General features: G+C 35.5%; 1 protein-coding gene and 2 long non-coding RNA genes across 7 annotated transcripts in view; all 3 read right to left on the bottom strand.

Moving 5' to 3' along the window:
- Positions 1-166: 166 nt before the first annotated feature.
- LOC126594788 (uncharacterized) lies at positions 167-3,900 on the bottom strand. 5 transcript variants are annotated; one of them, XR_007613428.1, is made up of 5 exons: positions 3,667-3,900; positions 3,423-3,558; positions 2,607-2,867; positions 1,747-1,810; positions 167-369 (listed from the first exon to the last, which is right to left on the bottom strand). It is a non-coding gene; the product is annotated as an uncharacterized LOC126594788 (long non-coding RNA). The 5 variants fall into 5 exon arrangements; XR_007613430.1 differs by lacking the exon at positions 167-369 and adding an exon at positions 448-902; XR_007613429.1 differs by lacking the exon at positions 167-369 and adding an exon at positions 1,092-1,491.
- Positions 3,901-13,859: 9,959 nt separating this feature from the next.
- LOC126597118 (protein SIEVE ELEMENT OCCLUSION B-like) lies at positions 13,860-17,712 on the bottom strand. Its single transcript, XM_050263892.1, has 7 exons — positions 17,391-17,712; positions 17,040-17,132; positions 16,471-16,916; positions 16,202-16,296; positions 15,982-16,112; positions 15,035-15,493; positions 13,860-14,675 (listed from the first exon to the last, which is right to left on the bottom strand). Exons 1-7 carry the CDS (start codon positions 17,625-17,627, stop codon positions 14,088-14,090), a joined length of 2,049 nt encoding a protein of 682 aa, XP_050119849.1. The 5' UTR covers positions 17,628-17,712; the 3' UTR covers positions 13,860-14,087.
- Positions 17,713-21,723: 4,011 nt separating this feature from the next.
- Positions 21,724-23,340, bottom strand: part of LOC126597132 (uncharacterized) — a 64,093-nt gene continuing 62,476 nt past the window's right edge. The window contains exon 2 of the long non-coding RNA XR_007614149.1: positions 21,724-21,892. This is a non-coding gene — a long non-coding RNA (uncharacterized LOC126597132). The remainder of the gene's footprint in view (positions 21,893-23,340) is intronic.

Genomic DNA, 23,340 nt, shown 5'->3' with positions numbered 1-23,340 from the left:
CTTTCCCTTTAGGATTACAATTCTTAATATGATATTAACTACTAATAGGAATATAAGAGATATTCCAAAATATACTAGAATTTACACAATCACATTCCAAATCTAATAGGACTGCAACAGAAACAGTGTATAGCAAAGAACATTAAGTTTTAAGCACATCAACTCATGAAGCATACCAACATATATATGCAAAAAGAATGATACAAATACCAGCATACACATGTAAAAGCAATTATTAACACAACTAACAAACTTTTGTAATTTTAAAATTTTACACTATTTAACTGCCCGACTCACATTTCCCCTTTTTTTCTCTCTCTATTTGACCAAGAGCATTTTGCAACTCATATAAAGTGCTTCCATAACAATCTGCAGCAAAAGTGAAATTACAAATTAAACACACAAAACAGTAAAAGTAAAATATTTTTTTTTCCACTCAAAGCAATGCAGAACTGAAAAAAGCATAATTGTAAAAAAGATTAAATTTTTTTTACAAAACATATACAGTCTAAAACCCGACATTTATAAACAATTGCATTTTTTGTCAAAATTTTGTTTGCTTTACGTCCATAAGTTTGATTTCTTTTCAATGTTTTTTAGAGCTTAATGAAACCATAAAAAGACAAACAACAGCACTCTAACTGTTTTTGCAAACCTACAACTAGTTACACAAATAAGAATGCAGCATTTCTTCTAAAGCATGTAATTCTCCTCTTCCCATATTCTTCCACTTTCTCTAGCCAAATAAAAATTTCCGAAACCATGTACCAAAAGCTCAAAAGTGGGATTCAAAGAGTCAACAGGTTTAAATGCTATATTTTTATTAGGACTTCATAGTCTATTTAACACTTGGTTTCTCGAGTAGTAAGTTCCCCATTGTTTGTGTAGCTAATCTCACACGCCTACAACAAATAAAATAGTTCAATAATTTCAGTATAATTACCAAATTTTAACCATTCAAAACTAAATCTCCTTTTTTTGTACCCACTAAAGTACACATATGAATATCAAAACAAAAAACCCCCAATTATGATAGCATTCCCTTTCTATCTTAATTTTTGAAAAAGAAAACACAAATGGAAGAAAAAAAATTCACAAATTGATCTTGTAACTCATAACCACAGAGAGTAAAAAACACTTCAATTATACAAGGAGTAAAGCTACTTCCAGCGCAATAAATTTACAGTTTGGCCAAAGCAAGCAGAATGGAAGCAAATTGCTAACCCTTTTTTTTTTTTTTGTACATTGTATTTACAAATTTACTTGGGAGCAGCCTCTCCATAAAATGGGGGTAAGGCTAGCCGACATTCACCTCTTCCAGACCCTGCGTAAAGCGGGAGCCTTGTGCACTGGGTACGACCTTTTAAGAGGTCGCACTTGGTGCGATGGCAAGTGCCTTCGTCCATGAGCGGTAGGTCTCGGGTTCGAGACTTGGGAGCAGCCTCTCCATAAATGGGGGTAAGGCTAGCCGACATTCACCTCTTCCAGACCCTGCGTAAAGCGGGAGCCTTATGCACTGAGTACGACCTTTTTATTGTATTTACAAATTTACAGTGCCTAACAACAAACTGGTAGCTGGAAGGTGAAAAAACAATACTATCTTAATTGATCTTATACCTTAACCAAGTAAAACCAAAAATGCACGCTACCAGTACTATCTATAACTATAGAATAAGGAAATTTAGGTCTGAACATTTTCTATTTCCACGAAACAATTAGAATGAAAAATTAACTTGACAAAGAGACCTCAATGATCTAGCTCAATTCATCGTTGAAGACTTGGTTGAACTGTGATTCGCTCACTCCATCCCTAAACAAAAGAAAAGCAAACCAAGTTCAGCAAGAATTATGCATGATCTTTGTGAAACTATATAATGAATGGTACAACATTGTTAAAAAAACATGGACTGGACCTGAGCATAAAATTTATTTAAAAGGGAAGTGGTAAATCTTATGCTAGGCAAAGAAGAATGGAAGTAATAGATTACAAAACATTCCCAACTCTTTTACCTTGCATATCATGTCCTTTTATTGATTGCGAGTAAGGGTTGAGGGGATCTCAGCTTCTTCAAAATAAGGCCCCTCTTAACTCTAAGGAGCTAACTAAAAGGGCCATCTGATCTAACATTCATAGTGAATCTTATCACATGTGGTTCTATTTTAAATATCTTTAAGAACCAATCGGCCATGGTTTTCAAGCCAGGACTGAACTCAGAAAAAGATGATTCATAGTAACATTGACTTACATTTGTGGTAGAAGGACTAAAATTTTCTCTTATTTTATTTTATTTTATTTTATTTTTTTATTTTTTAAAGATAAAAGAGACAGAGACTTCATTTGGATATAATAAGGATTTAAAAGAATGAATTCATATTTTGACAATAAGCTCAGATTTGTTAGAACCATAAAGATATAATCCACGGAATGAGCAAATGTAATGTAATAACTGAAACTAACATGACTATGTTCAATGAATAATTCGAAATCCATGTAATCCTTCAATCACATAAATATAGACATTATATCCAAGCACCTAAAATTAACACATGAACCAAAATCCCAGAAATTTCACTACAAGATTGAAGCTTAATAAACATACACGCACCTGTAGCAATTGCCTTATAAGAATTTCCTTGAAACAGTGTGAATCGAGTTTAGGATCAGAACCTATCATTGAATAGAACAGTATGCAAGTATCAAACAGAAACAGGAATCCAAATGACCAAAAAGATAAATGCAGTGAAAAATAAAGCTAATACCTATTCATATTCCCCTTGCACTAGCTGTAAAGATCAATCAAATCCTTCTTCTAAAAATAAAATCCCTTCTAGTTTGCTTTGAACACTTCGATATCAGCTTCAGTGACCTGCAATGGATGTGTTGTTAGAAATGTGCGGAAAGTACAAATGACATTGTGTTATATCAAAAGACAGCGTAAAAAAGATGAAAACATTGTACTCTTTTATTATATGACCCAAAAATATGAAAATATCCCAATCTTTTAATATATGACCCAAAAATATTCATGCAAATCTGAACAGCATCACCAACAACATCCTCCTCATGGAAATGCAATCAAAATAAGCACCACTTGAACAAAGGAAACATTTTATGTTCCAAAGTATCTAAAAGCCTCCAACTTGATCTTCCAAAGTAGTTGCGCAAGGTACGGAGATTGCAATTATTCTAATTGAGAATCATCTACCTCTACATTTCTACTTGTCATTTCTAATAAAGAATCCTATTTATCATACTGAACAATAGAATGCATTAAAGCGACTGAATAAAAAAAAATTAAGAAAATCACATCAGACACTCACATCATCCTCAAAGCAACCCGTCTCTTCAGTGTTTTTTTGGAAGCAGAAAAACGGAAAGTACCAGAAACTCAGAATAAAAAATAAATAAAAAAAAGGAATACCTTTGTGGGTTTGAAGCTCTTTTCTTATAACTGTTACAGCATTGGTGTTGCGCCTCAATTCGTGATGTTTTCATCGGTAACAATCGAAGGTGGGGTTGTTGGTTTGGGTGAAGAAGAAGAAGAGGAGGACCCGAGCCTACAAACAGAATCACAAAAAGCAACATAAACACAAAACCCATCTGCAAATCCAAAACCACAAAAAAAAAAAATAAAACACCCATACTTAGAAAGCAGTAAAACTCACCAGGAAATGCCAACTTTTCTGGGTAAAAAAATTGGATCGGATCGAATTGAAAAATCTAAGAAGTTGTAGCGGCTGAGTGATTTTTCCGACAAGAAAACACTGTTGTTGATAATTCGTGAGAGAAAGATGGAAGGTTGGAGGGCTAGAAAAATCGCCATTTTGGAGACAGAGAAAGCTAGAGTTGAGAGTAGAAGAAACTGAGAATGGCAAGAGAGAGATACAAAAGCAGAGAAGAAGTCGATTTATAGAAAAATTAAATCAATTTTTTTTTAAATTTTTTTAATTTTTAATTTTATTTTTAAATTTTTTATTATTAATTTTGTATTATTTTTATAACGTTACTGATGTCATCATGACATCAGCCTTGTATCAACGCCCTCACGCACTCGGGTTGTTGATTCCCGCCTCCCCTCTCACGCGGGCTTCACCCGAGCCCAATCTCCGGCATGGGCTGGAGCAAGGGAGGGAGGCAATTGCAATTAAATGGTCCCTGGTCTATTGGGCCATCACCCCCGCTGGACTTGCTCTGAAAGGCTCGTGACTGGGAACGGCAAAAGCAACTTTTTACTATAGAAAACCTAAACAATATGTTATCCAAAGAAGAAATTGAGGGCATTTTCGCCCCTTCACTGTTAATGAACAATGCTTAAAAATTAAGTTTTAGTATATGTATAATGTCCACAACCTCTAATCAATCTGGACGTAAAACGAAAAAAAGACGTGTGCATGAAAAGATAATTAAGAACAAATATAAAAGTACAAAGAAAAAAATGAATGATAATTAAGGATAAAGTTTAATTCTCTGTTATTGCTGAGCCGCATAAGATAACATAAGATAAGATAAGATTTTAATGTTAAATTCTCAATTATTAATATGCATATGTGTCTCCGTGGGAACCATTCCTGAAAGGATTAACATGTAGTACCTTTTGTTAAACAGAACCATCTAACTTTTTTAGATTATTTATTTATTGTTTTTATTGTTTTTTTTTTAATGAACCATCTAATTCAACACATAATCTGCCAATACATGTATTTTCTCCTTTTGGGTACATCATGCAGTGGCAATCTCTCTCGCGTGCCAACTTCGTTAGTAATTGTCATGTCCTTAGACAGGTGTGGAATAAATCATATGTAAAAAAAGCAGTGCCTACTGGTACTGCCTAGCCAGTTCGGTGCTGCAAACTGGTCATCGCCATGTCCATAAAAAAATTAGGCATGCATGGTGACAAGCTTCGTACATCATTTCATCCATAACAAAAGCAAGAATCGTGGACCACAATGAGAGATCGGCCCACTCACTGAGTCACTGTTTGTCCTGATTAAGCGCTCAGCATAACGAACTTTGCAGCGGATGGTATTTTTGATACTAGAAGAAAATTGTGATTCTACTATAAAATTAATTAGTAATACAGAAAGTATCCTAATTTTGTAATGGGGTTTTTGAACATTAGTCTTAAAAAAAATAAAAAAATAAAAAACCTGGTGTTAGATTACATATTGATTTTAATCCTTTCAAGTACTTTTATTAAAATTCATACTCTATTTTTGTTATTCAATGTGTAATTTTATTTAATGTTTCCACCTTAATTTTGATTTTGTTAGTATGTACATTTTAGTTCTTCCAATCGTAAGTAAACCTAAATGAGAAAACACTAAAACAAATCAGTAAGGGTGGGCGTAGGTTGGTTTGGGTCAGTTTTGGGCCAAAACCGAAACCAAACCGACCTAGTTGGTTAATTGGGCCAAATTGCAAACCGAAACTAACCAAGTTGGGTCTAAAACCGATCAGCTTGGTTAACCAACAGTGACGGGTTGGTTTGGGTCGGTTCTTATTTTTGTTTGAAGATGAAAATACATAACAAATTTCTCTTCAAACGCTACAGAACGTAGCACCAATATAAGTGATTGCTCAAAGGAAAACACAAATGAAGTAGCCCAAGGAGAGCATCAAAGCAGCAACTACTGCCTCTTCCAAATGGTCCCCCTTATTCTTCTCCAGAGGGACTCTTAAACTAATTAGGTTTTGCTTTCATGTGGTAGAAACACAGTTACTTGTAAATAACTAACCATTTATATTACTACACGTATTAATTATGATTAAAAAATAAAATAAAATATATTTGGATTTGGTTCGGTTAACCACACCTAAGAATTTTGGGAACCGATTGCCATACTAATTAAGGTTGGTACGGTTTGGTTAACCACCTAAAATTAAATTGACTTGTAAAAAAAAATTATGTACCGAAATATATTATAATGAATTAGTGTAAACTTTGAAAAAGAAAAATCATGAAATTTCAAACTAGAACCTATAGGGACTAAACTTAATTTTGAATCTTATACCAGGCACTAATCTAAACTTCATCTTATTAGGGATTAAAATATAGTTTTCTATTTATTTGTTATAAGCTCATGTAAGGTCATTTCTCTCACTAATGTGGAATTCATACTTAACACGCTCTTTCACGAGTGACGAAATTTCAAACCAAACACATGGATGTGAATGAGGTGACGTGGAGCGCGTGTATGAAAGAAAAAGAATTAGCAAAACTAAGATTATTTGAGCAACATACATAGCATAATTAACAATTAAAAGGTGAAAGCTAACTCATATGCATTCAAAAACAAAATTTACTCATAAAATTCAAAGCTTAGTAGTGTGGTGAACCTTGACTCAACTCAAATTCACAAGAGAGCTAAAAACCATTACAACTTTGTAGATCCTGTTTGCATTTGCAAAGGCTATTGCCCCCAAGTGATGGTCTTCATTCATTTGCTCTCCTTTGCTCCTTTGGAACTCTAGCTTCTTGAATTTGGATGGTGAAATAGGAATCTCCAAAGTTTCTAAGAAAGGAAGCCTCTAAGTCTCCACACCAAAGTAGGATGTAAAGAAGAGATGAGTGACATGGGAGGAAGATATAGTGCAAGCAATCTTCCTCCTATGTGGCCAGCTATGGTGTAGGGGGACGAGCGGTTTGTTTTCTCTCGATCTCTTTTTTCTCACATAAAACCCAAAGTGAGGACGGAAGTATAAAGTCTCTTATATAGGGCTCACATATAAGTGAACACCTTATCCTTTTCTTCATGGCTGGTTTTGGACAATCCTTGGGCCTTTGGGCCATTTGTGATTTGGATCAAATTAGCAAATTAATCCCAATGGGCCATGAAACCTGAAACTAACCTTAGGCCTATTTAGAACTTATACGTTCGATTAATTAACATATTAATTAATCTCATTATAAACAATTAACCTACTTAATTGTTCTTAATCAACTACATTGTATTCTTCAGTCTCTACCTTACACGGTGTACGTCCATTAGGTTCTAATTAGTGAGGTAGTGAGCAATTAGAACTCTTACTAATCGATTGTGAATTAAAACTGTCTTTCAATTTTTCCTTTGATTATGATTAGTGATTGCTAATATTCAAGGCTTCCACAAGCCAAAAGTGACACCTAGTAGTATGTCATGGCTACACAAGCTAAGTAGAAGAGGTGGAGAATGTATTCAGCTTGGAATTACAACGCAATATGATCATTCTCTATATCAATTGTCTTGATCACATCGCTTGGTTGATAGTTTATTTATGTCTACCATCCAATGTGATCGTCTTGTCTATATGATTATTGTGAATGTGATTTGGAATGTACTTTATAATCATTTCTTGTACTCTGCCGAGAGACCTTTGAATCATATCATAGAGTATTATCCTTCAATCATTTTAAGACTAGAGATCCCTTTTGGTACACTTACATGCCTCTGTGGATAAATCAGTTATCCTAACAATGTGTGGACAAACCATAAGGTTGTGATGCATCATCCAATGCTCAATGACGTATCCACAAGACAATTGTGGAATCTCAGATCAAATGACTACTTTGCATTATCTAACTAGTCAGTTCTCATATGACATGAGTACGTGAATTCATGTTTGATCGTGTTCAATGAACTCATTCTCTATTGAGTACCTTGTTAATGATGGGCACTTTAAGACCCATAAAGAAGTACCAAATTGGGAAAGGGCCCAAGGGCTGGCAAGCTTGGAATAGAACATGTCCGAGTGCTTCAATGCCAACCAATTGACATTTACATTGAACACTGACCGATGAAAGCATATGGGTAGACTGACAACTTTGATGCACGAGTCTTCATGAAAAGGTCTGCTCATATGTCATTCAAACTAATGGATGACTTGAAGTCAAAAGGCGAGGACCCGGATGGGACACAAAGTATGTCGGAGTGGCATTCGGACAAATTAAGCTGAGTAACCGAGGCTGACTTAGAGAAATGGACTACTTTATTTTGGGCAGGAGTGCACTGGACTGGATACCCATATCTTTGTCGTTGAATGCCAAGCTAGCTGGCGAAAAGGTGTCAGGGGTCAAGCCTACAAAGAGTGGTGCATTAAATGCTTGTTGGGGAAAGCCCAAGGGACAGGGGTTCGCTAAAAGCCTATATAAAGGGGTTGCAACCCACAATATTGAGGTCAGACGATTTGAGAAAGAGAAATTGATGTACTAGCTTACGGTTAATCAATAAAATGTTGGGAATATGCCTAACTCAATAGTAAGATGATACTTTACAGAAATTTCATATGTTAAACTAAATTAGTTCAGTGTAAAGGTAAAGATTATGGTTTAAAGCCCTCCCATTAAATGTTATACGCTTAAACGATAACTCCAAGGAATATGTAGTTAGGAGAATGTGATCTAAAGAATTAAGATTCACCAGAACATTCTATTTCATACACATATCCTAAATGTTTCTGATCATATGACTGCTAATATAGCATTAATGATTCTTGTAGATTAGTACATATTATGTCTTCTCTCGAGAAGAGTGACTGATCTCGAGTCATTGGTGTGAATGACACTAAGCCAAGTATGTATGTGCTTAATAGAGAGTGCATCCACTGAATGCGATCAACAAGGAGTTCTCATACTCATGTCGCATGAGAACTCATAATTGAAATAATGCAAAGTAGTCTTCTGACTTGAGACATCATAGTTGTCTTGTGGTTAGGTCCTTAATCTATGACTATGTTAAAGGCACTCCATTAGATATTGTCTATGCATAGTTAGGGCTAAACTACTTAATCATGGAGACGTGTGAATGTGCAACAAAGGATTTCTACCCTTTAAACCGTTGAGGGAGAATACTTTATGATATGATTAAGAATCTCTTACCAGAGTATGAATGAGATATAGGAAGTTCTAAATCGCATTCAAGGTAATCATATAAGTAAGAGAATCACATTGGATAGTAGATATGAATAAACTATCAAACCATACAATGTGAGAAAGACCATATTGCATTGTAATACGAAACTGAATAGGTTCTCCAACCTCTTTTGATTAGCTTGAGTAGCCATAACATGCTGTTGGTGTTGCTCATGGTTTGTGGAAGCCTTGAAGATGTATAATCACTAAAAGGAGAATTGAATGTAAGTTTCAATTCACAATCGACTAGTAAGAGACTAAGAGTTCTAATTGCCCACTGTCTCGCTAAAAGGAACTTAATGGGTCTCACATCGTGTAGGGTAATAATTGATGAATATAATGAATATAAGTAAGGACAATTAAATAGTTTAATTGTATATGACAAAGATTAATTAATATATTAATTAATCATGCGAAATGTTCAAATCAGGCTTTAAATAAGTTTCATGTTTTAGGACCCAAATTGAGTTTTGGTCCACAAGACCCATTGAGTTAAGTTCTATGACAACTAAAACAAAATGAGAATTAACCCAAACATAACTACATAAACCGTCCAAAGCGAAAGGGAGTGATGGTTTACTTATTACAAGTTTGCTAATCACTTAGAATGAGGTATAAAGGCAACTTTATAACTCCATCCCTCATTAGGATTTTCTATGAGGCAAAGAGGGAGAAACACAAACTCTCTCCTTCCTTAGATAGGCTAGCCACCATGGAGAACATTGATAGCATTTTTTTCTTCCATTGTCACTCATTGTGTTCAAAGGTATAATGTTTCTAAACTCTCTTTGTGTTTAAAGTTGAGTCTTGGTTCACCTCTACTACTAGGCTTTGAATTTCGTAGTTTAAGTTTTGTTTTAGAGTGCATACAAGCATGCTTCCGCCATTTAATTGTTAAATGTATGTATTGTGTTGCTCAATGAACTTAGTTTATCAAACATTCTCCTTCATAGAATTCATGCAACATTATGAATGTACCTTAGTTTTGTGGGGTGAACCATTTAAGTCTGGGTCCATTTCATTTTCAATCAACATCTTGAAGCCTACCAAGGGTTACACACCTTTGATTATCAGGTTTAAAATTTATGAGTATACACCTGGATTCGTCTGTGTTTGACTTGCAAATTTAGAACCTTAGTAGTTTAGCGCTGTTTGTAAGAAATGCATACGATTTGGTTTTGTTTTCTACCCAGCTGATCTAAGACACACTTTGCGGCAAGGAAGAATCACCCTATTAGATATCATGATGAACCAGAGAAGAAAAAATGATGCTCAACCTATTTATAGCCGTATGGCCAGTGAGATAAGAGGAGCAGCAGGGGGGAACTCTATATCATACCCGGGCGCTTGACAGAATTTATCTCCCCTCAACTGAAAGACAGCAACGCCCAACTCAAGAGACGACGAGATCCGAGAATACCTGAGCTCATGAAAGAATTGAAAACAATTGTGTTGTTAGGAGAATGTCAGACCAGACTGTCATGATCAACACAAAGTTAATTGTGAAAGTCCAAGCGAAGCTGATAAAATTGTCAAGGGCCAACACTAATGTATTTGCCTGGTCGTATGTAGATATGCCAAGAATAGATTTGAGCGTCATCTCTCATAAGTTCAGTATTGATCCACATCGAAGGCCTATTCGGCATAAACAACAGTCTTACGCAAAAGGTTATGAGGCCATGTTGGTTGAGGTAGACAAACTGCTTAGAATCAGTTTCATCATAAAGGTAGATTACCCACGGTGGGTGGCAAATGTAATGGTGGTAAAAAAAGCAACGCAGTAAAAAAACTGACCAAATTGTGCATATGTATAGACTACACGGATTTCAAATGGGTATTTTCAAAGAACTATTTCCCGCTGCCAAGTATCGACCGACTCTTGGATGCTACGACAGGATGCGAACTTTTAACTTTCCTCAATGCTTTATCGGAGAACAACTAGATCTACATGCACTCGACCGACCAAGACAATACGACGTGTAGGGAAGACGATGGAGGTTTATGTAATGCCCCGACCCTAAAATTTTATTTCGGAAAATGATTTCGATGGTAGGCCAAAATTAAACCCTGTTTAATTAACTACCAATTGATCACAATTTTTATTTAAAATTTCTTAATCACTCACAAAATCTAACCAAAAATTTACTTACTAAACCACAAGTTTTAATTTCCAAATAATCATCAAAATTTCATTTCTTCAATCACATTCCCACAAAAGATTACTCTCAGTTATTTAAGACTATAGCTAACCCCTGTTAGACAACCTACCTAACCTTGATGCAGGATCAAGCCTTTTGTAGTTCACCAGTTGCTTTTAATCCATTTCCAAAATCAAACAAGTGACTACCAATCACGGAACTAGGTTCAAACAAATGATTCACACCAACTGCATATCATAAATGCCTTAAGAATATCGAAATTAACTTAAAAAGACAGCTTCGGTCCTCTGGCCATGCGCCGTTGTAGGTGGTGGTTTCCGGTGAACGGAAACCCAATTTTTCCAATTAACTCTAAAAATTTCCAAATTTTACTGAAATGAAGATCTCAATGAGTAGAGCAAGTTTTATACTTGTGGCCAAGTCCAATTTGGCCGGGAAAAGCCCCAATTTCCCTCGAAATCGCCGGAAACCCTAGAAATGGGTGACTTCAATCCATCACCTCCGATACTCCGCCGCTCTTATAGTTGTTTGGGGTGTGTTCTTGGGCTCAAGAGGTGTCTAGGGGTGGTGGTGATTAAAGGAATCACCTTCAGAAGTGGCAGATTTCCGTCAGTCTCCCCATGGCGTCGTTGGGGCTATTTCCAAGAAACCACCATAAAAAACCATCGGGTTTAGGGTGGAACTTGAAGGAGGGTCGTGGAGTCAAGCACAGGATGTGGCAAGCCTTGGATCGCCGGAAAACGACGGAAAAATCAACAAACACAGTCGATTTGAAACTGGGTCGCAATATGGAACCGGGTCATGGGTATGGTTGGCTAGTTCTCACTCTTTCTCCTTTCCCTCCTTGCTATCTCCTCTCATTTGTCCTCTCTTCTTTTTCCCTTTCTTCGATTGGCAGCCCCCCTTTCCTTTCTCTTCCATTCCTTCAATCTCAGCCACACACGTGACACCATATCCACTCTTCAACAAATCTGGAGCCTTAATGATTAGATTACCATTTTGCCCCTAACTTCGTTCATTAAAAACTTATTCGTTATAATTCCATTTCACAACCGGTTTGCTCCTACGTGTTCGTGAGGTCGAGCTCTATCCAAATATGCCAAGAAATACGATAGAAAATATGAGGATAAAATATGTCCTTGTATAATTAACTTTAGCCAACTAGAGCCATTTTCGTCTTTTCCCCTTATCGAGATAAAATTTTACGACTTAAATTATATAAATTTCTGGAAGCAAAATTTTTAAAATTTATCAATTAAATTTTCACAACCATAAATCGATTATTTTTTTATTGTTCCTCACATATTTATATATTTAAAATTTTAGGGTATTACAGTTTATATGGAAGACATGCTTGTGAAGAGCAGAAAAGAAAACTAGCATGTGGCAGAATTGACTAAAGTGTTTAACATCCTCAACCCATGCGGGATGAAGTTGAATCCTGTGAAATGCGCCTTGGCGGTCGGATCATGGAAGTTTTTGGGGTGGTAAGCCAAACAGGGATAAAGGTCAACCAATAAAAGATATAGGCCCTCATCAATATGGCATCACCACGGACGAGTAGCGGCCTTGAGCCAGTTTGTTTGGAGATCAACGGACCGGTGCCTACTTATTTTCAAGGCACTCCGTGGAGCTATGTGAACGATTGAATGGACGGAGGAATGTCTACAGGCATTCAACAAACTAAAGGAGCACATCGGCTGAGCGTCAATCCTGTCAAAACCTTGGAACGATGAGCTGCTTTACGTCAAATCCTTGGTTATTAGTAACACAAAATATAGGAATGGTACCCCTTTCTTAGAAATTCATTCAATATACGTAAACATGCCTTTAGTACATAAAAACTGAAAAGTAAACAAAAGTTTGCAACAATTGGACAAAAAACCAAGCACGATGCAGTAGTTGAGAAGCATTGCGCTAAATACATAGTATGCTAGTTTTCTACAATATATACATGCATGTCAGAAAGAAAAATCGGGGCCTTGTGCGGTGGCACCAGTTACATACCATTGAGACCAACCTTGGGGTACATGAAGATTGATTTATGTAAGCTTTCATTTTTGTTTTCAATTTTGAGTATTTATTTCAACAATTATGCCAATTTTGTCGGTAAAGAAGTATAATAATTTAGAATCAAGGTTTCCTCTAATGGAGATGCCATAATTGACGTGGCAGCTGAGTTATTTAACTCCTTACTTTCTAGCTGCCTTTTTATACAACAAACAAAGATGGAGTCAAATGCCTTTAATTTATTTTTTAATGCATGGGTTCCATTGACAACTAACAAGATGAAAACTAAAATCAATTTGAATTATTTTTTAATACTTAATGTAACTATGGGGCCCAAAATATTAATAAAATAAATATTTGACAAATCTATTAGACATGAAGAAAATTTAACACCTATATTCAATTGGCCAAACTCGGAGTCAAATTCCTTAACAGCAACTAGGATTCTCATTTTATTTTATTTGTCCCTCTAAACACATACATTATATATGGTTTATATTTTGAATCGTTTACAAGTTTTGTATGGATAATTGGTTTTATAATGTAGGTTCTAGTGGGACTTAGCTAAGCTAATTACGAAAAGTTGGTAACCTCAAACTCAACTTTTTTACTAACTGTAATTGCGCGCGAGGGTGATGAAGGAACTTCAATCAATCAGCTTGGAAACACGTTTGATGATTTCTTGAATTTTTAAAACGTCCAAGGACTTAGATTTGAAGTTATTTTCCTCAAATATAAGTCTGAACAATTTGAAGTAATTGATAATTCATACACACACTAAGGGAAATGTAGACATCTCAAATTATTCAAATAAACATTGCATTACATAAAGTAGCAGCTACATACCATGAAAACATACTCAGGAAGACAATTACATAAGCATACTAGTCCCCATTAATAAGGCATCAAGTATCACCATGCATGAGCTAACTAGGTTGCCCTTTATTATAGATATTACAACATACTACTCTGAACTTATTGGACTAGCCAACATCACACTTGAAGTAGTAAAGGGAAGTAGAACGAGAACTTAGTGATGTGCAGTAGGACCATCAATGTGGCAACACTTGTAACTGATGAAAGTCTCCATGCTCCGGTGGCAATCAGGACACTTCATGGTGTCTGGAACCTTCCCGGTAGAGCCTGGAATATCAAGGCGGCAGCAAGGTCGACTCACAGTGCGAACCCTCTCATGGTATGACTTGAAGCAAAACTCAAAGCCACTCTCTTTCACATGGTCCTTCCATTTGTCAAAGTCCTCTACCACCCTCAAGATCGAGACACCGTGGCCGGTGAGCACCACAGAATGCCCTTTGCTGAGCACAGCCCATCCACTTTCGTTTTTGTAAGAAAGTAGCTTCTGGATTTCTTGACCGACTTGGTCGGCTGGCTTGTGAACCTTGGTGAAGAACAAGCTTTCGATGCCAGTCCAGAACTTCCCGAGGATGCCATGGTCATCTTCCCCCTTGCTTCCTTTTCCCACGCAGAACAACTCGATTTGAATCTTTGCTTCCTTGAAGATGGGGTCATTTGCAAGGGCAGTTGCTTTCTTTGTGAACTCTTGAATCCAACCATTGTCTTTGCCACCATAGAAGAAAATATACTTGTCCTCTTTGATCTGTTTGACCAAGCCATAGTTAGATCAACCACACAAACTTAACTAACGAAATGTATTCTAGATTTAAGGAGCGTTGCTATTCTATACTAATCTCTATTAATGGGAGAGTTGCGTCTTGTACAATTTTACACTTCTCCGTCAATTATAATATGTTTTGTTATTTTATACTTCTTGCCAAAAATATGTTTCATTATTATTACACCTTTATTAAAGAGGCGGTACGGTAAAAATAACATGTTTTTTGTATCCACGCTTATATATGTAAGATTAAGTTGTATTAGAAAGGTGGTTAATAATGTGGTAAGTAAATGTGGTTGCAATAGCGGTCCTCATATTTAAACAGTTAAAAGGGAAATTACCGTAACAGATTGGCTAACCCCTTGGACAACAGTGCCAATCCATTTATCTCCGTGACCATGTGAGAGCTCTTCTTCAGTTGCCTTTGTGAAAGGGAAAGCATTGACTCCCCAAACCCTAATCATGTGGAGAGCGTTGGGATGTTCGACCTTTCCTTGTGGGTTCATCACCACTAGTGTGGGCTTACCCTTGAAGCTCCACTCCTCCTTGATGAATCTGATGCCTGCTACAGGTGCCGAGATCTGCACTGTGTACCATGGCATCTTATTTCGGAGGCTCTCAAACTTCTTTCGGCGGTCATCGGTCCAATGCTCCACAATCGGAATCCACACAATCTTGTGCTGATTGTCTTTCTTTATCATATCATAGATGGGCTTGAGGATTGAGATATCATCATCAGAGATGTCTAGGCTTGAAATGAACAACAACACGTTCTTCTTCCTCAGGATATCGATTTTAACCTGTTTAAATGAATTATGCACGTTGTAAGTAATTAATAAGTAGCAATTTGACTAACCGAAAAATCATGTCACCAAAAACTGATTTTCTTTGCTAATACTCCTCCTTAAAGGTGTGTCTCACATACAATGGTTGCACTCACCTTTATTTATAGTGAGTTCGTAATGATGTTTATTTTACGTGTCTAAATAGTATTATGATTGACTAATCACATAGGAGCTCAGTAGAAAAACTGAATTGTATATACAAACATGCATATTAAAGATTAATATTCCACGTGACATTTTAGGGTTCCAATTAAATTAGTCATGCCAAGAAAATTACGTTGGAAATTTTGTATGACAAAAAAGTACTCCTAAGCAACTTTACTGCCATCTTTTTCTATGGTACGTTACTGTCATATTATTAACTTTAATTTTCCTTGCAGCAACATAGTGCCAGCGGTAAAAATAATTCAATTACACATTATAGTACTGTGACTAGAACAAACCATTTGTTTAGTAGAACCATCAACGAGCGGCTGGACATTTTCCTTGGTAAAAATCAGGGCCTTGAAAACCTCCATGATTTCAGTAGGAGTTCGGAAGATTTTCCTTAGCCTCCGGTAAGTCTCTGCCTCCTCTGCATGCATGAAACAAAGATTATCTTGAGCGTTTCATTTGTGCAAGTACAGAAAATAATTCCAAATGAAACATCTCCATTTAACCCACCAATTTGTTTTCTGCAGACAATAAGCTGGATCTTAAGCTTGTTTAGGACATAGTGAATTTTTTGAGCAAATGGGGCTAGATCATGCTCCTTGTCCCTAAAACGAAGGCAACCATGGTCATTTTATTAACTACTAAACAAATAATTTTTATTTGCCAGACCAATGCTAAATTAAGTTGTTAGGCTGTGAATTTGGATTACGAAACTTCACTTCAACCAGATGCACGGTCTGGCAAAAGAGCGATTTCCTAAAGGTCAATGGAGAACTTACTCATTACAGGTGAGGATGGTGATCTTAGTTGCACAAGCAACAACAGTGGCAACAGCCCAGTACACATCAACTGGAATATGGTCCATTGCTAGCGCCAACGCTGGGACATCTTTTGGGTCGTAGCTGGAAAGCTTATCGAATTGGTCGATGCACTCAATCACTTGCAATGTGGCCTTGATCAGATTGTTAAGTTCAAGCACTGCTTGTCTTTTCTTGTGCAGGTCCGAGGGCTTGAGGAGCAAGGGGACTCGCTTCAGGATTGCAATTGATTTGGCGAGTCGGTCTGATTCTTGAAGCTGGGCGAGGAGCCAGAACTCCCCGTATTCCATGGCAAAAGCTGCTAGAGTCAGCACTGCCTTTGCTTCCCATGAATAGCTTGATAGCTTGTTCAGTATGGCCAGGGTTGTGTTGTGGGCAACTTCCTCACTAGGAGGCTTGCATTGCATCTGAAATTTTAAGATTAACCATGATAGTGTGAATATTCAAGAATATACATGAAAAGTTACAAGAAATATACATATCATTATGTGTGTGTGTGTGTGTGTATATTTAATTTCCCAGGTAATGACCTCGCTGGCTATGGACTTTAGTGTGCACAATGGTGCACTGAAGCCTGCTTTGGGTGTGTTCTCCTCTATGTTCTCCACGTGCACTTGGGTACCCTGAAACAAGGCACAAGTAACATAGAAGTGAGTTAAGTGCACGAGTACTGCTTTCTTAGATAAAATAACATATTATGTTATTGTGTTATAAAATAGTCTCGTAAATATTCCATCACTTCTCCTAAAAAAATATAGAAAGAAAAAAAGAGCATGTTATGTTATTTGGTTAAAATTAGTGACTTAATTTTGGTATACTATAATAATGATTTGACAGTTTAATAATCGTGCATACGTTACATGTAAGCTAAAAATATATACCTGCACAATTTTGTCAACAATTTGGGTAGCACGCTTAAGGATATTTTCGGTGATGCCGAAAAGAGAATCATCATCAAAGGATTCATCAGCATGAACATGAGTACCATAAATTTGTTCCAAGATTTTCTGGTCAGACATGGTAAATAGGCTAAGCTCATGATCGCCAGTAATGTGTTGATGAGTAGTGGTAACTACTGAGGCCACCTTGGCAGCCACATTGTTTGCTAGACCTAGCATGGTGACTCTTTTGGGGGTTTGAAGGCAGGGAAAGAGAGAATACGATGGCTTCTGGGTAATTGTATTTGGCTTGTGTGAGTGCAGCACCTGCAATATGCCTGCCCTATTTATAACCTAACTGAGCTTGTACACTATCCTCAAAGTGGGGACCATTTCTACACGATGTCGCCACGTGAAGGGTGTGGATTGAAGATCAGAACAATTAAACATGTGAATAATGAATATGGTTCAAGTTCTTTGTTCATTATTATCTCCACGGGAAGTTATATACTGAAACAGAAACAAATAATAAAGTCAAAACTGAATGTAGATTATATAATGGCCATCGAAATTTTACAACCTCAGTATTGGTGTAATACATAGAAGAACGGGATTTAATCTGAAAATGAGGACGCCAATTGCATGTCGGCTGTCTTGAGAGGTTTAAATTCCTTTTTGAATGTTATTTATTTACTTTTTAGCTAAATAAATAAATTCATGTAAGAAAAATAGTAGGATAAATATGAGGCAATATACATATAGGGAGAATTTATTATGATGTTTTTTTCATTCTTTGGATTTCAATGGATACAAATAATTGATGTATTTTCCTACTTAGGTTAACAAATTGCCTTTCGTTTTTTGTATTTTCCTACTCAGTTTGATCAATGTCAGCGTTTAACAATTGCCTTTTTGTTTTTTTTTTTGTAGTATTACATGGAAATTGTTTTTATTTTGTACTTTTTATTAAGCATAATACTTGAGGATATTTGTTGTAATTCAGTTTTACCAATGTCAGTGTTTATTTTAAAGAAGTTATAATAAACACAACATACCATATATGAATAAGTATTTGCACGTTACATGCATGTTCATTTCCTCCTTTCTATACAACAGAACAAAAACAACTTAGGAGACGATGTCTCGTAAGGAAGGAGTTCGCCGCGAAGGGTTTAAGGCGACAGAGTCCCGTTGGACAAAATTAAAGACACTTTTGCTGACGAAAATAAATATTCGTCGGGCAATATAAACTCACCCCATGAACGTTCATCGAGTAAGTATGCATTGACCATTGAGGCGTGGCGAAAATGTTTTGACCCGACCAAAATATGTCGTCGTGCAAAAATTAAATTTTATTTAAAAAGATTTTAGTCCAGTTTGTCTGACGAACTTCTTGTCGGGCTAGCGGTGCTTTGGATTAAAAAATATTTCCTTGAAATATTTGGCCAACAGAGTGTATTGCCGGGGATGAGTGTTAATTAGGTTCATTGAACAATTAGGTATTAAATATTCTACACAGGTTCATTGACTCTTCAACATTAGGTTGAGCCAAATACGTTTTTTTACAAAGCAAAAATAAAAAAAGAAAAATTAGTATCCAATCCCTAATTACTAATGTTCGTTGACTGAAACCTTATTAGTTTTCAGATTTTGATCAAAGTTCTAACATTAATGTAATAATGAATTTACATGTTAGTTACATAATTTTTTAAAATGAAATTAATAATTGATTTAGAATTTTAATACCCACACCTTTATTAAACTCCTAACTATTTTTCAATTCAAAAGATTTCCAAAATAAATAAAAAATTATATGTACCCATTCATGTAACTTTTTCAAATTTTTAATCTTAAAATGTATTCATTCTTAAATACACCAATTTGTTATATGTAAAATGTACTTTTTTTATATAAAATCTATTCAATTTTTTTAAATCAATTTTTAAACTTATATGGGTACGTACATTCTTTTTTTCTTTGATTTGAGAATGTATCCATGTCAAGTTTCATCGAAGAAATTTACTAATGTTAGTAAGCCAAATATCTTTTTTTTTTCCTTTTGTGATTTTAAAGTATGTACCCATGTTTTGGTACAATAATTTTTTGGTTAATTTTGATGAATGTACCCATGTTTATACACACACACAATAGTATATTTATATTTTAATATTTTTAATCCCACAAATTATGGTTTTTATTTAAAATCTCATTAATATAAACAACTATAAATTTTAATTTAAAAAATATAGTAACATACATAGAAATAAATTATCACATTAAGTTCAGGAACTTCGATAAAAATTTGAAAACCAATAAGGTTTTAGTCAAAGAATATTCATAGCTACAAACGTCATCCAAAGTCTCCTAATGAAAAATCATGAGATCTGGCAGTTCCATTTTTTTTATTTTGTGGTCATTTCTAAATTGCCTATTTCTTGATCCCATTGTATCATTGCATTCACCTAGCGCTCTATTTCATATCAGTGTCCTCGTTAAATATCTATGTGCAGCAAGTTTTGGATCTGAATGCATACAGTGTGAAATCAGGACATTAATTAGTTTGTTTTCATGTACGTAAAGTGTTGGAATGCAAGGTTGAAATGCAATGCTTCCACTAATCCGTAATCTTCCTCGTGTTCGTGCCACCTGGCCTTGCCATCTCGTCTCTACCAAAACTGGTGCAAACTAGTGAAATGATGTTATCCCTTTACATGGTCTTTTTGGCCCAAGGGTAGTCTCGGTACCCTTTGTGACAATGCCATCTCGTCTCTACGTTCATAACGCGTGTATGGATATATATATCCTAAAATCAGAAGGTGAAAGTGATACAACAGGCTATAATTTTTACCCTTTTTCAGTTTTCATATGCTTACTGATAAGGATATGGGGAAAGGACAAAGACAGGTAAGGTGTGAAGCTAAAACTGAAAAGACTGTTGAGGTTTGACTCATGTTATATGATGAGGTTTGGAAATCATGTTGCTCGAATATACCACACATTTGTTCTGCTACTGAAAATTGTCCGTTGGTTCTTATATAGATTCTTGGGTTAAATTTAGGACGATTTTATGAAAGAAGGTTAAACTTCAACAGTGGGTTCTTTATCTTGTTCCTACTATAAAAAAGACTTATAGAAACTCTTAACATGATATAAACCAAAGTTGAAAGATGCCCATTACTCACTAACTCATCATAGTGGGACATGATACCTAGAGCAATATTATCAATGAAATTTAAGGTTGTTTAGAGATAACCTTTTGCAATACTTATTTCTAGACAAAAACTCATCACGTTTTAAACCTCCAACTAAAACTCGAATTTGAAATTAATTTCCAAGTAGACAGATAAGTGACATACTATTACCCAAATATTGACAAATGTGTCGCAATACACTGATTATGTTAACGAATTTAATTATGCACCATAATTATGGCAAATAAGTGCCTTATTATTACAAAATTATCCACTCATGACGATGACTGATTGAACTGATTCCAGTAAAAGGGATTCAAACTAATTTTACCTATATTTTGAAAATTGATTCTGTAAAAATAGTCGAGGATGGGTTAAGCTTATGGCACATATTGACTTGTTGGAGTTGTGAGGGCTAGGCTCTAGTAACAGCCTTAAAGTCTTAGAGGTATGGCTGGTATTTTAAAACATTGATTCCATGTCTTTGGGATGGGCTTTAGTTATTTTTATGTTTTGTCTCTCATTGACATGTTTAAAAACTAGTGGAGGTCCTTCAAAGTTGAAATGTAGTGAAAGTTTTTGTCTCTATATATAAAGCTCCCATTAATATCCAAGATTTATTGTAATCGTAAATTTGTAACATTAATGTCTTTTTCTCCTTTTTTTCTTTTGCAAAATCATTAGTCCTGCCTCTTACAATCTGCATAGAATTAATTGTGTTTACAATCTGTATAGAATTAATTGTGCATATCATACATGCAATAGGGATATGCCAGGCATCTAAAAAATGTAAAATGTGTAAAGTAAATCATAATTAATGAGTTTACATTTATGGATCCTAGTCACTAAGTATTCTTTAAGAAAAAATATTATGTCGGACTTAATGTAGAGAAAATAAATTTGAGGAGCTAAATGCATTTTCTTAACTACACAAAAATAAATTGAACTGTTGTGCAATTTATGGACAGAGTGGATATATGCCTTAATGAATGAGACGAGAACAAAATATTTTAGGCAAATAAAGCCAAAAAGACTAGAATTATCTTGGCATGGGATCCAAACACTCGTGGTATACACATGTCAAAGAAATTGGCCATATAATGAGTTTAAGAAAACTGCATATAGTATTATATTTGCACATGACATAATAATTATAAATTCATTTAAATTACTAAGAAAGTTTTGAAAGTACAACTGATAATGGAGTGATTCATTTAAAAGTGTAAACAATATCTCTCACTTGAATCAATAGAATTTAGGCGGTGCATATGTGTTTTGGCTTGTGTTCTTCTCTGTTTTCTTTAAAGAACAAAACTAATTGCACTCAGTGTTAAAGGCATATAAGAGAAACACTAAAGATATATAGACTCTCTAGCCGCACTATTGAGGGTTTTGATGACGCCATAGACGTTGTCCCATGCGTTAAGCCCTTCTTCACTTACCCTCTTTGGCTTGTACATTTTCTCCCTCTATAGGAGGTAAGTCATGTTCACACAAATTATGGGAGTGCCGCTTGATTATCCATCAAGCATTTTCAACCATTCATAAAGTGTGAAGTAGAAATGTCAAATAGTGATCACAAGTCTTGTTGGGTCTGCACAACTCCCTATAACAAAATGATCCATAAACTCAAAAGGTCACGATTGTGGTTGCCTATCTATTGATTCCATTGGATCACTGCATTCACCAAGCGCTATATTTCCTATCGGTGTCCTCGTTAAATATATATGAGGAGCTAGCAATGCCGACATGAAATATGTGCAGCACGTTTTGGATCTATACGTAAAAAAAAACGCAAGGCACGTCCACAAATCCATAATCTTCCTTGTGTTTGTGCCACCTGGCCCTGCCTGCTCGTCTCTACCATAAAAGGTGAAATAATGGCATATACCTCTTTTCCACATGCATAATCCCTGAATGGTTATAACCTAAAACCAGAAGGTGAACGTGATACAACAGGCTATACTTTTCACCCTTATGTTAGCCTTATTAGGTTATACAATTAAAACACAAACGAATGAGTGACTAACCTGATTCCAACGGTAGCCATGGAAGTCGAACACGAAAGGAAGTGGGCATGGCAACACCAAGATCTTCTATAAGTTCCTAGCCGAATACAACTACTCTATGGGAAGCATTATGTTGTGTGTTCTAGGGCTTATAGGGACCGGTGTTTTATATAGGCTAAAAGCTAGGGTTTCCATCCATAAAGGAAACCTAAACTTACTTTATTAGCCTCCAAGTCAAGTATCATCATAATCATATTCAATTAAGGATTCCATCAATCCTATTTCCAATATAAGACACCTTATATAGGATTGATATCTTTAAGAGATCAAATCACAATTAACATTATTCTCCAATATTACATTCCTATTACATATAGTAGACCACTTAAAGGTTGATTTATATTGGATAAATCCAACACCTTATACAATTTTCACATGCTTACTGATAAGGATATGGTGAAAGGACCAAGATAGATAAGATGTGAATTAAAACCGAATTCTTATGTTAAAATCTCGCCAAAGGCGATTTGAATCACATTATTTTACTCATTATGCCATTTAGCTCACTCTCCTATATTATTGGTGTAGATACTATCGTTTGTTCAAAAAAATAAAAATTAGGAAGAACTTATAAAAGAAAGTTAACAATGGATATGTTATTTATCTTGTTCCTACTATAATAAAAACCTATTGAAACTCTTAATTTGACATAAACCAAAGTTGAAAGAAAATTTGTATTTACTATATGTTGTA

The sequence above is a fragment of the Malus sylvestris genome, chromosome 13 (assembly GCF_916048215.2).
Source record: "Malus sylvestris chromosome 13, drMalSylv7.2, whole genome shotgun sequence".
Lineage (NCBI taxonomy): Eukaryota > Viridiplantae > Streptophyta > Magnoliopsida > Rosales > Rosaceae > Malus > Malus sylvestris.
This window is presented reverse-complemented; position numbering and strand designations above follow the sequence as displayed.

Bases quoted from the DNA above. Each gene is read 5' to 3' on its own strand.
- LOC126597118 (XM_050263892.1), bottom strand. From the start codon at position 17,627: ATGCTAGGTCTAGCAAACAATGTGGCTGCCAAGGTGGCCTCAGTAGTT. The intron at 17,133-17,390 runs GTATATATTTTT...GCCTTGTTTCAG, and splicing joins TTGTTGACAAAATTGTGCAG to GGTACCCAAGTGCACGTGGA. The intron at 16,297-16,470 runs GTAAGTTCTCCA...CCTTCGTTTTAG, and splicing joins ACCATCCTCACCTGTAATGA to GGACAAGGAGCATGATCTAG.